This window comes from Martes martes (assembly GCF_963455335.1).
Source record: "Martes martes genome assembly, chromosome: 4".
Lineage (NCBI taxonomy): Eukaryota > Metazoa > Chordata > Mammalia > Carnivora > Mustelidae > Martes > Martes martes.
Genome location: NC_137891.1, coordinates 166,307,695 through 166,324,616, shown reverse-complemented (window position 1 = coordinate 166,324,616; position 16,922 = coordinate 166,307,695). Strand labels below are relative to the sequence as shown.

General features: G+C 44.7%; 1 protein-coding gene across 1 annotated transcript in view; it reads right to left on the bottom strand.

Annotated features, from left to right (window-relative positions):
• Positions 1–16,922, bottom strand: part of CSMD2 (CUB and Sushi multiple domains 2) — a gene marked incomplete at its 5' end in the record, with an annotated part of 593,570 nt that overhangs the window by 210,577 nt on the left and 366,071 nt on the right. The window contains 2 exon segments of the mRNA XM_080802687.1: positions 1,279–1,473; positions 5,276–5,602. Of these exon segments, the coding sequence (XP_080658813.1) occupies positions 1,279–1,473; positions 5,276–5,602 (522 nt within the window).

The following is a 16,922-nucleotide window of genomic DNA, read 5'->3' as shown; positions in this document are numbered from 1 at the left end:
TGTGTGGCTGTGAGGCAAGGAAGATCTCCTAACCTCATGGAGCTTACAATCCAGGGGCAGTAGAGTAAACCATTTTGAGTACTTTACACCAGGAACTGTCCTGTATAATGTACCTTGTTCTCATCCCCTCCCTTCTGTGTTCAGCTGGAAAATACAGAGGCGCAGAAGGAAAAGGTGACTTGCCAGGATTCCATGGACTTGAAAGCCTACCTTAACTGCAGACCCTCTGCCACGTGCACTGAGCAGTCAGCAGTCTCTCCTCTCCCTTCCCCCACCCGTCAGCTCTGGGGCAGTGCTCGCTCTAACACTCCCCTCTTCTTCTCCCGTCCTTCCCACCTGCTGGCTGGGGTGCACGGATTTGGGTTTGGGGACTGGGTATGGAGAGAGGTCAATTAGGTCTCCATCTCTGTCCATCACGTGAAAAGAGAGGAAGCAGCTTTCTGGCTCCCCAAAGTGGAGAACTACAAGCCCCTGCCTGCATGTCCATGGTCACTGCCTCCCAGGGGCTGGTGGATGCTCACCTTTCATCTGTCAGTCACAAATTTTACTGAGGGCTTGCTCTGTGGCAGGCACAGTGAGTGGGATGCAGATGTGGCCTGATTCCTGCCCTCTAGAAGCTTTTATCTGTGTTTTAAGTGCCTGCAGTTTGGGGGAGCAGATGGCTGGTCTCTAAGCCTGAGTCAAACCTACTTTGTGTGGCCAGGCTGGACTAAGGAGACACCATAATAACCCGCACTTGCTTTGAGCTGTGTTTCTCCTGGCTGGTCTTCCTTCAGCCTCCTGAAGACTGACAGCAAGGATCCGGAGGCAGCCTTTAACAGGAGCGTGAAGGCCAAGGCGGGGAGACGTCCCAGGGAACCGGGGGAAATGAGCACATGGAGAAGCGAGTACCAGGTGGCCTGAAAGACTTCAAACTCCATGGCGCTGCCGAGGCTTTGGGCACCCGGTGCTCCCCTGGGCAGGAGCTGGAAGAAGTGCTCCTAATGGCTGTGATACTGAGAGAGTTCTCAGTGGAAGGAAGAGGTGTTTTTGGTGCCTGTCTAAAACCAGCATTTCTCCAGGTTAATCTCTGGTCACAATTCAAATTTCTGTGCTATAGAAATTTTAAATTTCTGTGCTATGGTTGTCCTATAGAGGCCCTGCTGTCCCAGTGTGAGGGTGAGAGGGTGACCTGGGTCCTGGGAGAAGAGGAAGGACCACATGGACAAGTGCCACTCGGCCCCCTCCGCCTCCTCTCCGGCCGAAGGTCCCCAGTCCCCCGCCCCGGCAGGCACCTACCTTCACACCGCAGCACGGCGCTGTTCCAGACCACACTACCCTCCTTCAGGATGCAGGTGATGGTCTCCGAGCCCTGAGTCCCGAGAAAGCCTTCGTCACAGAGGAAGGAGATAGAGCTTCCCAGCTGAAGGCTGTCACCAAACCGTTTGCCATTCACCGGAACGCCAGGATCTGGGCACTCGTTGTGTCGGAAGGCTGTGTGGATGGGGATCAAGGACAGGATTAGGCAGAGCTGGTGAGCAGATGGAGCCCCCCACCCCAGAGAAAACAAGCTTCATTATTATAGGCAGCCCTAGACCCCCGTTGCTTCCACAAGAACCCGCCATGTTGGAGACAGAGCCAGATGCCCCAGAACCAGTGAACCACAGTGGGCAGAAAGCAGGTGATTGTTAAACTTGATCTCCTGCCTTCCTGAGCACCTAATCCAATTTCGTGCTAATGAACATATATGGGTCAGGCAGCAGTATTAAGTATTTCTTAATACTAAGTATTTCTCATGTCAGCTCATTTCCACGAGGTAGACATAATTACCCAGGTTACAAATGAGGAAACTGAGGCCCAGCATGGCTTAGGAGCAGAGCTCCGTCCCACTGCCACAACCATTCCACACTTCCCTAACTTCAGACAGTTACAGGATCATTTATGCTGCAGATGAGCTGGGCTCCAAGTCCTGTGACACTAATAGACACTAAGCATCATAAAGTAGGTGCCCTGGACTCAACCCTGTCTGAAGCCATCTCCCTCATTTTCTTGTGTATTGTCAGGTTGCCTCTCGCTCCGTCATCCAGGCAATGATAATGCAGTGGGATTGGGGCGGAGGAAAGAGAGCGCTTGTGGGTTTAATTGAGCTTTGCCTCTTGTTAGTTACACGGTTCTGGGCAACTTACGTAATCTTGCTGAGTCTCTGTTTCCTGACCTATAAAATGGAGACCATACTTCCCTGGCAGGGTCATTTTGGGATAGAAATAAAAGGAAAGTTGATATGAATTTGAAAGTGGAGAATGTTTGGGACGGCGCCTGACAGATGGCAAGTACTCCCTGAGTATGAGTCCGCTGTCTTCTTCCCATTCCTGCTCCGTCTCCACAGAGCACGTTCCCAGCCTGCCTCCACCAGGGTGCCACAGTTCTGGAGCTCAAGTCTCTGAGCCACACCCTCTCTGCATCCCTGCTATTGCGCAGACGGTGCTTTCCAGGAGGCCAGGCTCCCTGGCTGTGTGGGCTTGTGCCACTTTAAATTAAGAACTCAATTTGCAACCCTCTGAAATTCACTAGTGTTTGAAACACTTGTACAACCAGGAACAGAAGGGTCCCAGAGGCTGCTGGATCTTGCTGGAGGCAAGAGACCTGCAAATCTGGGGATCCTTCCTACCAAAGGCGAGTCGCGGGAGCATCTGACACGGGGATGATTGGGACGATCCCTTGTGGAGCCTCGGCAGACACCCCAACACACTACCCGCTGAAATGCAAAGCCCAGGTCATTCCAGACTTTAGGCTTCTCACCTTCCTTCATGAGGAACGATGACTATGAGGGTGCCCTGACATTTAGAAAGATGCCCTGGGAAGAAGAGTGGTGCTTGCGGCCCAGAAGTCCAGACATGTCTCCTAAAAATCTCCTCAGTCACACATGCATACAGGCAGGACTCCGAAGCTACTTCCAATGTCAGGGTGCAAAAGCTCTAAGTCAAGAGCCTTTTTAAACCTCAATTTCCTGGCATGTGGAAGGGGTAGACAGAGCTTAGCTACTGACGTTTCTGCTGAGCACTGGCGGTGGGAAGCACAGAGGTGCTCAAACGGCAGGTGCCCTGGGGACAGCACCTGCCATCATCATTGGTCCAAATGCCCCATGTGTAAAAAGGATTAGCTTTACTCTAAGGAGCACTAGGGGTGAAGCTGTCTGGGAGGTGAGTTCCCCACGCTGGGCAGGTGCAGGCTCAGCCTAGATGATTACTGGCTGCATGTGAACAAGGAGCTTTATGCCCCAGTTCCCGGACACTTGTTGGTGGGCTAGTGCTTTACCAGCTACATCAGAATCACCTGTGAAACCTGTAAACATGTAGATTACAGGGCCTTATCCCCTTAGGGATTCTGATCTTGCAACAGGGTCCAAATATAAAACAATTAGGTCTACTTATCCCCCCAAATTATCTCTATAAGTGCATAGAGAAATATCTGATGTCTGCAACAGTGTTCAGCAAAGGCTGGCAAGAATCATTTCTGGGTGGGGGGGATTCTGGGGTAGTAGTTAGTACTTCTTCTTTGACCTGCTCTATTTTGTTGAGTATGTATGTGTTGGCTGTGTATCATTTTTATGGTGGTGGAGAGGCTTTGAAGAGGAATTCTAGGCAAAATCTGGATCCTCACTTAGGTCAGGTCCCTGCCTTTTGCCTCCCTTTTCCCCTCCCCACCAAGGACTCAGCACTTGCTGCTTTTTAGAAAGTGGGTACTTCCTGGGATTTGGTTTTGCCAGGAGTCTCAGTAGCTGGTTTTGTCCCAGGCTTCCTATTGATATTCATACCTACACTGAACCTGCAGAGTTCCCAGTCCTGACCATCATGGAAGGTGGGCTCCCTGGGATACCTCTCACCCTTCTTCCTACTCCCACCAGGGAAAGAAAGGGCGTGAGTCACTCATGGATCTTTCCATCCAATACTGATCCTTACCAGGTCCAGACTCTGTGCTGGGCAGAAGGGATAAGAAGATAAGCACACATACCTACACCTTTCCAGAGCTCATGATCTCATGGTAAAGCAAGGATAGAGGTAGATCATCTAGAAGCTAGAGCGCTGTGCTAGACTGGGAAGACTAGGGAAGAGGGACTGGGTTCTGCTTCCTCCTAACTGTGGATGGTGGGAACAGGTACACCCCGGAAGAGGCAGGCCCTGAGAAGACTGATGGTTTCTAGCAAGTTTGCTGTCCTGAAGAAGGTGCTGAAGAGAGTATTGGGAGAGGGCTTTAGCTTGGGTGGTTCCTTGGAATCTGAGGTCCCCAACAGTCCCAGCTCAATTAGACTCCAGGGACAGGTGGGACAAGGAAGCAAGGCCTTTATTCCAAGGGAGTGGGGTGAGGGCTGGGAGGAGATCATTTCTGTCAAAAAGAACCAGACTACGTGAGTGTTTGCATGCATGGGTGGGGTAGGAACGGGGGCTTGCATTTCACAAGTAGCCCCTGGAAGAGGAACAGGCAGACCCAGCTTCAGCCCCATTTGACTATTTGCCACTGGCTGAGTTCACTGGGTCTATAGCTTATTATGACCCAATAAGCTCTTCTTGCTACCTTTGGCAGCTTGCTATTTCTGGTCTCCAAGCTCTGCTCCCCTCCCCCTCCTCACTATAGCACCAGGAGACAAGAAATGCAAAGAACTACCACTTAGCTTCAGGCTGCTTCTAGAGAAGGGGCCCAGGGTTGAAACTGGAGATGACAGTTTTGGACTATGGGACTGAGAGGGACAATGAGGAACTGACCCACTAACAAGGCTAATAAGCCTCAGATCCATGCAGAAACACTGCTCCGGACCTTTGTTTCTGATTCAGCTGCAGGGGTGGGAAGTAGGCAAAGTGAAGTGTGAACCCCACTGGGGAGAACCTGAAGTCAACAGTAAGCGGGTGTTCGAGGACTGGGGGTGGGAGTGGGGGAGCACCTTGAGAGGGACGGGCAACAATGAGAGGATGACACAGGCTTGCTCTCCCAGGGGCCTTCCTGGTGCTCACTGGGCCGGGCGGGAGAAATGAGATTCCAGGCTCCTCTTATGTTACATATTGCACTTCTAGGAAAGAAATGCTCAAAAGAGAGAAACTCCACCGAAAAGAGCACCCTGGCCAGCAGCCTGTACTTTCTGCTTTTCCGGTCATGGTGCAGCCCCATGCCGGGGCCCTGCAACCCTGCCAAGCCCTTGGAACTGGCCCACCCACATCAGTGCTCCTCCCTGCGGGCACCCTCCACAATGATCAGGGACCAGCACTCCGAGGGATGGTCCTCTGGAGACAGAGTGGGGACTCACTGGTAAAGGTGATGTTGAAGCCCCTCTTTCCCGTGGAGTGGTCAGTCTGGAATTCGAGACGGGCCACGTGGCCACTGCTTGTGATGGAGGAGGGGAGCTGGTTTCCTGAAAAGGTGCCCAGGACCGGGGCCTCGGCCGTGGCCCCATCCTTGATGACCAGGAAGTCAAACTGAGGCTCCACATCGATGTCGTTGAAAGCCAGGTGGATGCGGCTCTCGGGCCGGGCCAGGATGAGCCAGACGCAGTGGAGGTGGTTGCCGTAGTCCTCTGGGTAGTTGGGCGACAGGACGACCCCAGAGGGGCTGGTGAAGTTGAAAAAGCAGGAAACTGCAAGAGAAGAGCCATGGAGGTCAGGGTGCATCCTGGCGTTCTGCCTGGGCTACTGAGGGCTGGCATGGGGTGCAATTCCTTAGCCTAAAGAGCAATGGAAAGAAACATAACACCAGGGTTGGGCTGGACTGACTGGGCTCTGAGATCTCGGAGGGAGACATGCTGGGTTCCATGTTGGGCACGGTGCTGGGAAGGGCCCCTCTGGCAAACTGCAGACATGGGGGAGTTGGTCCTCTTAGCTGCTGCTGATCTCCTGGGTATTAACTAGGGTCAGGGCATGCCAAGTCCATTTCCCCTCTTTAATGATGACAGGTATGCCCTGAGGATTTGGGCAACCTCAAAGCTACAAAACTATGCTAAGGAGGTGCTAGGTAAACACTCTCTTGCAGAAACCAAAGCTTTGGAAGAATCCTGGGGAAGAGGCGATGGTGCCTTCTCTCCATGCCCTATACACTTCCTGCTCTCTCTCCTACTTTATCCTAAGGACACACTCTTCTGGAATTCCTTATTTTAAACCCTTTTCATGCCAGTGACTAACAGACCCTGGAACAAGGTTGAGGCAAGGGAAGTGCTATAAATGGAAAAACAAACAAGCAAGCAAACACTAAACCAAAATTAAGAGGGAAAATAATAGAATGAAAAAAATTGTAACAAATATGCCAAAGGGTGAATATCAATATTAAATTAGAGCTTTTAATAACTGCATAAGAACATCACCAAGATAAGCAAAGAATATGCTCACAGGATTCACAGAAAGGAAAACTGAATTAATATGAAAACATAGTCCATTTCACTAGTAAAAAAAAAAAAAAAGAAAAAATATACAGCCCAATATTGTTGAGGCTTCTTGGAAACTCATATGTATTTATTGCTGGTTGCAGAGTAAAGTTGATATAATCCTTTTGGAAGGGAGTATATGAATTCTTATCAACAAACACAAACCTATTCAAATATTCTGACTTACTAATCTCTAGGAATTAATTCAAAAGAAAAAGAGCCGCATGGACAAAGATGTTTATAGTGACATAATTTTATTACAGAGAAAAAAATGTGAACAACCTATATGCCAGCCTAATAATATGAGGTAAATTATAGCTTTTAATGTGATGCTGTTTGAACAAAATCATTAAAGTGATAAATACGACCCCGCCGAAAGAAGAACGTTAAGCATCATTTTAAGTAAAACAGTAGATCATAAAATTATATGTATATCTCTGATTATAGCTATTACATATTTACACGTGGATGAAGACTGGACATGAGCCCCCGAATAAAAATTGTTTTCGAGTAATAGGTTTTGGGGGTAATACTTTTTCAAAATGAAAACAATATTTAATTTTCTGACTGCAAAAATGACATAGCCTCATAATAAACACTTTTAAATGTAAAAGTATAAAGAGGGAAGAAACTAATGTGGACAAACATTTAAATTCCTTTATAACATTTATATTGATGTTTGGTGTTAATCATATTGAAACTTAAGTTAGCATAATATCTAGCTTATTAATTATAATGAAGCTAAGGTGAAAAATAATAATGAAATCATGCTTGCAAAACAAACACACATACAAAACAAAGGAACTGGTGACTCCTTATGTTGAGCTTCTCCTTCTTTTCCCTGACTCTACCTATCCTTCCCTTTTCTACATTAGGTATCTCTTTTCCAACCTGCTACTCAAAGCTCTCCCATCCGATTCTGCAAAGCGAACCTTGTCCCTAAGACATATTCAGTCTTATCGCTGCAGTCTGTGTTTTAGAGGTAAACAGTCTGAGCCAAGGGGAGAGATGGACATGAAAAAGCTTTTAGGCAACACAATATAGAGTCAATAGTGATTATTATAACATATTAATGGTGGTTACTAAGTGCAGGCACTATCTGAGCACTGTCATCCATTAGTCAATTTAGCTGTCCCAATAACACTATTTGGTAGGTAGCCCATTTTAAAGATGAAGACACTGAGGTACACAGAGGTTAAGTAATATGCCAGGGTTGCTTGGTCAGTAAATGGTAATAGCAAGTTCAAATCCAAATGACTCCAGGGGCCAAGCTCTTAGCCACCCCTCAACATCCTCTTATGAGAACAGTACTGCCCACTGGGCCTAAAAGTGGAGTCCACAGGGGTGTCCTTAGAATTTGCTGAATATTGACCTCTCAACTCCTAAGCATTATATTAGCACCAAAGTGGGATAGCCAGGCTGTCTTCAGCTGCAAGCATAACACAAATCGTGAGGAATCCAAACCCAACAGAGCCAACTACCTTGAAGCCAAGGGGCAAAATCACAAGGTTTGCCTACAAGTAGAGCACACCAGGGCAGACCTAAGGCAAAAAGAAGTGCCATGATTTCAGAGGGAAGATCACCAGAAGCACCGTGAGCATGTGCCAAGTGCATTTGCGGCAGAGGAGAATTTAATTAACATCACCTGAGTCCCCACCCCCACTTCATGACTCTATCACATTATTCTTTTTTCTTTATACCCTTTGTAGTAGGATGCCATCTTGCAAAGCTCCAGGGGCACCATTTTGAGCAGCTGTATACGGTAGCTTTACTTATCACTCTCTAAAATTATCTTGTTCACTTTTTTGTTTATGATCTGTCCCTCCTTTGCCCCAAAACATACACATATGCTCCATGAGAGTAGAAATCTTGTCTGCTTGATACCTCTCGGGCCCTAGTGGCTTCCACAATGCTTGGTGCATTCATTGTAGGTGCTCAATCAGAAAATCAATATTTGCTGAATGAATCAACGAGTACAGTTGACCCCTGAACAACCAGGTTTGAAACACACATGCCCACTTACACATGAATTTTTTTTTTTTATAAATACAGCACCGTACTGTAAATGCATTTTCTCTTCCTTATGATTTTCTTAATAACATTTTCTTTTCTCTAGCTTACTTTATTATAAGAATACAATATATAATACTGATAACATACAAGATATGTGTTAATCAATTGTTTATGTTATCAGTAAGGTTTTCGGTCAGCAGTGGTCTATTAGTAGTTCAGTTTTGGGGGAGTCAAAAGTTCTATGGATTTTTTGATTGAATAGGGTTGGTGGGGGAGAGGTTGGCACTGCTACTTCTGTGTTGTTCAAGGGTTAACTGTATTTAATGGTTGATACCATCTGAAAAGACGGGGACATGAATACATGTGCCTCACGTTCCCATCCTGTTCCAACCCCCAAGCAACAGAATTGACCAAAGTGTGAAAAACAGGTGGATACCTGAATCAGCTCTGGAAACTAGGAAAAAATACTGGGCCATGACCCTTAATGCATTTCTCTTAGATACAGTACAAATCCATTCCTAAGAGAATGACCCAGCCAAGTTGTTAGACAACGAAATTGTTCCCAGTGTTAAAGAACCTTGAAGAATAAATAATTCATATAACATTCATTAAAAAAACACTCAAAGATGTTTTCTACCCAAACAAGAGATGAATCAAAATAAAGAACTCAAATGTGGGAAAGTTATGGTTAATAAAAAAAAAAACACACACACAGTGTGGAGATTCCTTCAGAAATTAAAAATAGAGCTTCCCTATGACCTTGCAATTGCACTACTGGGTATTTACCCCAAAGATACAGATGGAGTGAAAAGAAGGGCCATCTGTACCCCAGTGTTCATAGTAGCAATGGCCACAGTCACCAAACTATGGAAAGAACCAAGATGCCCTTCAATGGACGAATGGATAAAGAAGATGTGGTCCATATATACTATGGAGTATGATGCTTCCATCAGAAAGGATGAATACCTAACTTTTGTATCAGCATGGACGAGACTGGAGGAGATTATGCTGAGTGAAATAAGTCAAGCAGAGAGAGTGAATTATCATATGGTTTCACTTATTTATGGAGCATAAGGAATGACGGAGAGGACATGGGGAGATGGAGAGAAGGGAGTTGGGAGAAACTGGAGGGGGAGACGAACCATGAGAGACTGTGGACTCTGAGAAACAAACTGAGGGCTTTGGAGAGGAGGGGGTTTGGAGGTTGGGTGAGCCTGGTGTTGGGTATTTATGGAGGGCACAGATTGCATGGAGCACTGGGTGTGGTGCATAAACAATTAATTCTGGAAAACTGAAAAGAAATAAAAAAATAAATAAAAACTAAAAAAAAAAAAAGATTAGGAACAAGCAAATAAACGACAGAGTAAAGAATCTAAATAATTGCTCTAAACATAGCTATAAACGAGAATGCAAGCGTAACAAATATTCTTTCTAAGAGAAGATAAAAGATATCATTCCTGTCCAAACCCCAGGGTAAAACTCTGCAGATGACACTGATAGAAAGCATAAAGTTGGAGCAAGGAGATATGCTAATTTCCTCATCTTGCAAGAAATTCTGTTATATAGTTTCTGTGGTTAATTAGAGAAATATAGGTTAGAGCATGTTTTTTAAGATGTTAAGAGTAATTAGTAATAGACTATAAAGTAGCTTATCTTTAAAATTACCAAAGGGGAAAAAGGAAAGCAGTCAATTTAGCAAAAAATGGAATTCAAAGGACACAACAAGGAGGCATAAAGAGGGAAAATGTAAAGTAAATGCTAAAAAAAAAAAAAAAGATAAGAGACAAAACATTATTTATGACAATACATGTATGTAGGTTAACCTAACCGAGTAAAATAAAATCCTCATTTTGGAACAAGACTTACACAACTTACACAAGTGACTTACACGAAGTGACTCAGAGTAGTTAAAAACAAGGGAAGGGGCCAAGATAGCTCAGCCTTCACATTAGAAGAGTATTAAGGTTCACCAATGCCAAGGCTACAGAGATTCCTATGTATATGGTGGAGTGGGTCCAGAGTGTCCACAGGTTCTAAAAGCTTCCCCAGGTGATCCTAAATGTGCAATCAAGGTTTCCGAAGGACTGGTGGAAGCAAATGCAAACAACCCAAAAAGGGGGTTTTAATATTAAGATCAGACCCTTGGATATTACGAGGTCACACCAGGCTCTTGGACGATCCTTGTTTTCGGTCAAGGGTCTTATGTACACTACCAAGAGACATTTCTTCTTGCACCTGGAAGGAGAAGAAGCTCATAAACTGACACTCATAGAACAAGAGTGTGGCCCTACAGAGCTCAGGCTAGCGCCCTAAGAGATAACTCACACTTGTTGCAGGAAAAGGGAATATGCATTGTCCTACAGAGGTCCAATCTTTCTCACTCTGGAAAATTATGTTTACATGCTATTTTGGAATGTTTCTGCTGGAAAGCAGAGTTTTCTTCTCAGTGTCCAAATGGAGGAAAACATCAAATGCTGTGATTGGATCTCATCATTACCCATCACCCAGGTTAAAAGAAGGATAAAAGGTGCCTACCCTCTTTGGAAGTAGTTATGCTTATGGATCTCAACCTTGGATAAACCTTTAAATCAGAGCACTCCATCATTGCTCAGACTTTAGAAAACTGACAAAGGTGGGAAATTTATTAACAGGTGATGTGCATAATTACTGTGTGTAATATCAGATCATTATTTGATACAGTCTTGAGTAGGAAACACAAGGGGCTTGTTGAAAAACCCTCTCTTACTATCTTCTCTTTTGGTGTTGTCCTCGCTGGCTTCACTGCTTTCAAAATTGTAATTCAGTTATGAGGAGGGGGTCCTGAAAAAGCAAAACAAAACCCAAAGATGATATTTAAATAATGGATGATGCATAGATTACAACATGAAGATATGATGGTTATGATACTTTATGGCCCAAAGCACCGACACAGATCAAATAAACTATTTTTTAAAAGTACAAGAGTTGGAGAAAAATATACTAATCCGAAATCAAAAGTAAGTAAAGATAAAGAGGATCTGTAAAATACTATGAGTGTGTGTATGTGTTACATGAAACTGTATGGCCTTCAAACAAGGAGCATCACCCTCTTTACAAACACCCATGGAATATTACAAAAATGGACTTTATCTTAGGCTACAAGGAAATCTCCAAAAACCTCTCCACAAAGCAAAAACGGTGGGGTCACATTCTCTGTTCACAGTGCAAATGAACTAGAAATCGGTACTAAAAGAATACAGGAAAATCCCTAAATCACTTGAAAATTCATAGAACCCTTTCTTAAATAAGTTCTTGAGTTAAAAAAGGAAATGAAACCTGTCAATACAGACTAGTTATAATAATGAGGAATATATCAGGTCAAAGCTATATTTCACAGAAAATTCATAGCCTTCTTCATTATTAAATTGTTGAGAAATAAGTGAAATGAATGTTGAAACTCAAAAGTTACAGAGAGAATAACTGAACAAGATGAAGGAGAGAAGGGAGAATAAACTTAGTAAAGATAAAAATAGAAAAAATTAATGGGAAAGACCCATAAATAAGAAACTTCTCATGAAATAAAAAGAGAGAAGGCACATATACATAAAGGACAGTAAAATTAAGGAGATATGTTAATTATTAAAGAATAGTATGTATAACATAATAATAAATTTGAAATCTTGACAAAACAGAATTTCCTAGGAAATTCTGAATTACCAAACTTGTGTGAAGAGAAAAACGCAAGAAAACTGGAATGTACTTAAGGAGTAGGTGGTTTTGTGGCTAGAGCTTTAAAACTTTAAACACACCATAATAGCCCTGCTGTTTAAATTAATTTTGATACAAATACTCCCATAAAACAGTATATATGATACGCATACTCACACCCACCTACTCACACACCAACATACCCACAGTGTAAAAAGAAATCCCATATGCAAAGTGTTAGCAAATCAAATTCAGCCCTACAACAATGAACAAACACAGCCTATATAATGAAAACAACAAAACTTTACTGATAGGCAGAAAAGAAAATATAAAAATGAGAGACGCACTATTTTTCTGGATGACAAGTTCATATTATTGAAATGACAATTATCCTCAAATCATTGTATACATTGAACATCACTTCAGGCACAGCCCACACAAATATTTTTTTCCTGAAACTTGAAACAATTGTAAGATCCATCTGTTGCATGAAGGCGAAAAGAGCCAGCGTCTCCTAAAAGAGATGAGAGGAATAGGTATGGGGTGCCCATCAGCAATCTCTTACAACAACCCTCTTAAGTGTATACTATTGTCCACACTTTATAGATGCAGAAGCTGAGTCCAGGTAGTCAAGTAACCTGTCCCCAGTCATACTGCAAGGGGTGATGGGCTGGGATATGAATCCAGCCATATGGGTTCCAGAACCCAAACTCTTAGCCATGACACCTACTTTTTCCCAGTAAGGAGAACTTACCCACTCAGATATTGAAACATATTCTAAAGCTGTAATAGTAAAATCTGTATTGTATTAGCTCCAAATGAGAGAGGAATGGGGCCAAAAAAGAAAAGCTCAGAAACAGACATAGACATCTAAAAATTTAGTATATGAAAATGGGGGCTTTTCACATTGGCAGGGCAGAAGTGGATGGGCCAATAAAGGATGCTGGGACAAATGGCTAACCAGTTGTGGAAAAATTAGATTCATATCTCACTCAATGCATCACAGAACTACTCGGGGCGGCGGGGGAAGCACTATTTGTATAATCTCAGAGGTGGAGAAGGACTTTCTCACCATTACACCAAAGTAGGAAATCATATGGGAAATGGTATTTTTTAACTACAGAAATAAGAAACTTTTGGATTTTAAAAAGTCACCATAAACAAAACCTCAATACTGAGGAACAAAGGGAGAGAGAAATATTTGCAGGTTACTACAGTTAAATATTTACTATATATTTAATATTTAGTATATATATGTATATATACTAAATATATTTACTGTGCGTACCATATATGGAACAATTCAATAAAAAGGTAACACTCAAAATAGAAATATGGGCCAAGGAAATTAAGAGGCCACTAACAGAAGAATAAAGCTGGTCAACAGAGATGCGGGAAACGTACAATATTATTGGAAAACAGAAACGTCAAACGACAGAGCTCTCAAGTTGGCAAAGGAAAAACAGACAGCATGGAACTTTGCAAGAGAATGGAGAGAAGCTGGCAAGGCAGATGGAGACCAAGCATCTGAGGGAGGAGGAAAAACAGGCGAGTGGTTTCTAGAAGGAGGGACACTCTGTTCTGAAATACAGCGGAGCATCTGAGGAGGGCAGAAAGCCACCCTTTGGGTTTTAATGACAAGAGGTCGCTGGCAACTTTGGTGAGAGCAGTCTCTGGGTGTGGGGGACATAGAGGTCAGAAAGGGCAGGTGACAAGGGAGCGGGAGCTGAGGAATGGATGCAGTAGGGAGGACATCCTGTCAAGGAAGTCTGGGTGTAAAAAGGAGCATTAGAGACTGGGCAGAGTGATGCAGGGTGTGAAGAAAGAGCTTTACTTCTAAGTTAAGAGAGAATAAGGGACATTTAAATGGTGACGGGCAGAACTCGGCAGATGGGGAGAGGCTGGAGAGACAGAACAAGGAGGACAGATTCCACATAAGGCAAAAGATTCCTAAGAAAGTGGGAGGTGAGGGAAACTATAGCAAGATTTTTGAAACAGTCTGCTAATCACTGGTTGTGAAAGTGATGTGGTGGGTACTGAGTTGTTGGATGCTAAGAGAAAAAAAAAGAGAAAAAAGGAAAAAAGGAAGAGAATGGAAATTATCTGAGCACACTATAAGTAGTGAAGGTGAGTACTGTTTGTAAATCGTCTGCTTCGCTTAGTGCAAGCATGTATACCACGCTGTATTTCTTACTGAGCTCAAAGGTGTTCGTATATCCCTGATTTAAAGCCTAAAGGGGATGTACAATCTACAGGGGGACTGCTTTTTGATGGGAGAGAAGAGTGAACATCTCCATTATAAAGCAGAGAAAGATGGGAAGGAGTATAATCCACAGCTGGGTGTCTTTGGTATTTGCAAGTTGAACACGGTTGTCTGCCTGCCAGGTGGGAGGCAAGGTCACTCTCCAGTGCCAGGTGCGGGCAGGGGCCGCTCATGGGTTTGAGGGGAGCAGCGAGGGGACAGCTTCCACAGAGAAGAGAACAATAGGCTGCCTTGAGAAGCACAGATGGATAGGCTGGCGCTGCCGCAGGCTCCAGCGAGCCAGGCACCCAGGGAATCTGCAGCAGCAACCACTGGCCTGGTTGGGCGATTTTCTCCAGCAGTGCTCAGCCAAGCAGGAGAAGCCCAATCAGGTTGTTCTTGCTTCATTGTGGATCTCTGGACCGGTGAACTGAGGCAGCTCTGCTGATGAATGCTTTAGCCGAGCTGGAAGCAGAGGCTTCACAAACCCACTCTTGAATGTCTTTGGCCTGCTCAGAAGCTCAGTGTGTTCGTGTTCATCAGAGTTATCTTAACATCATCTCTGGTGCTGGAGCCTGGCGAAAGTTCTCATTGAACTTCACTGGGGCTGTGGAAGTGGTGAGAGGTTCTCAAGGTCATACGCTGGAGGGGTGAAACTGCTTGCCCTGCCTGGCTCGTCCTTATCCTAAAGGAGATTAGGTTAAGGTGTGGTTCTCTTTGAGAATAACGAGAACGTCTTGCAGAAACTCTCACATTCCAAAGGGAGCAGTAGGATCAGTGGGCGATGCTGGCCACGTGTTTCTGGAGCACACGGTATGCCCTCTTAAATTCATACTGGATTTAATTCAATCCACAGGCCATGAATTGTGCTCATGGTTTTCTGTTCCTTTTTTTTTTTTTTTTTTTGGTTTGGTCCAACCCCCACTTCCCAGGCAAGCAAGATTGGGATGCTGGTGTCCTGAATTAGACAGGCAGGGCCTTCAACAGAGCTGATCTCCCCCTAATTCCTGAACCATATCCATTCTGTCCTCCATCACACCCACTCACTTTTCCCACCTCTGGCTCTGGCGTCTCTTCACAGTCATCCACAAGCTTTCCTCCTCTACCTGACATTCACACTGTGGAACACGAGGGGATCAATTTCAGGGTCGTCTTCCCCTAGCTCACATCCTCTCTAGGGCACCCCACCCCATACGGGACTCCTCAATGTATGCTCCCTGGACAGACCACCCTTCTGAGCCACAGACCTGTATATCCTGTGGTCTTGGCAATGTCTCCACCTCGCGCAAGGATCCCTGGAGCACTAGCCATGTGCCAAACACTGCTCCGGGTATGAGGGATATGGGTTGGCAAACAACAAGGCAGAGAAGCAAGCCCTCAGCTCTCATGAGCTTGATACTGTAACAGAACATAAACCTGGGTGAAGGGAAAAAGTGAATGTAGTGGGAGTGACCTACTTCCAATGAGGAGGTGAGAGATGGCCTGTGTGAGCAAGGAGCCAAACATCGCAAGGGAAGGCCACTGCAGATGGGGGGAATGAGCTTGGTACATGTGAGGGACAGAATGGGGGAGCACTGTGGCTAAAGCGACGAGCAACGGGAGATGACATGAAGAGGCTGGCAAAGGGCTTTCAGACCATGAGAAGGAGTTTGAATTAAGGAGCAGATTAAACTAAATATGTCCAATACTGAACTCTGAAGTCTTCTTTCCTAAACCTCGTACTTCTGGATTCTAGGGTCTGGAATGTTCCCTGGTGTCAGCAAATCATCACTCAGGGATTGGCTTTTTACTTCTCACCACCCAGCCACTCCTGCTTTATGCCACTGCCTCTCAAGTAAATTCCAGTAGCTGGGGTCCTCCTGCATACAGCAGACTGGGGAGGGAACTGTCTGACGTACATCTCTACTGGGGATCCAACTGGCATCTCAAATGCATGTCCAAAATTGAACTCTTTATCTATTTTCCTAAGCCTCCCTCATTCCTTATCTCCATGAATGACAACACCCAGTTACCTAAGCAAAATATATCAACTCCTTCTCCCTCACTCCCATATCCAATCAGTAACTAACTTCAGTTGATTCTATCTCTTCAATATCTCTTGTACTTGTCACATCCCCATCACGGCCCTATTAAGTTAAGGCCCTCTTCTTGCTGCAATAGTCTACCTGGTTTCCTGGCTTCAAAGCTCACTCCCTCTGAATCCATCCTCTGTATTGGCTCCAGAGTGATTTTCATAAATCACAAATTCTCATGATGTTACACCCTTTCCTGGACCTCTTTAAATACTCCCTACTGTACAGAGGATAAAACCCAAACTCCTCAAAAGGGCACAAAAGACCCTCAGAGACCTAAGATAAGACCCTCCCACTCCCCCATCCCATCCTACATCCCAGCTGTATTAGATGTATTAGATGACTCACAGCCCCACAAATATGCAAGGCTAACTCCATGTCTTGCCCAGGTCTTTTTTCCTTTCTAGAAAGCTCTCTCTTCCTGTCCACCTGGAAAGCTCTGTTAGGCATCATATCTCCTGAGTGGTGTGGGTGCCTCCCACCATTCATTTATCCTTCCTGGTTGCAGTCACAGAGTCTGTACACC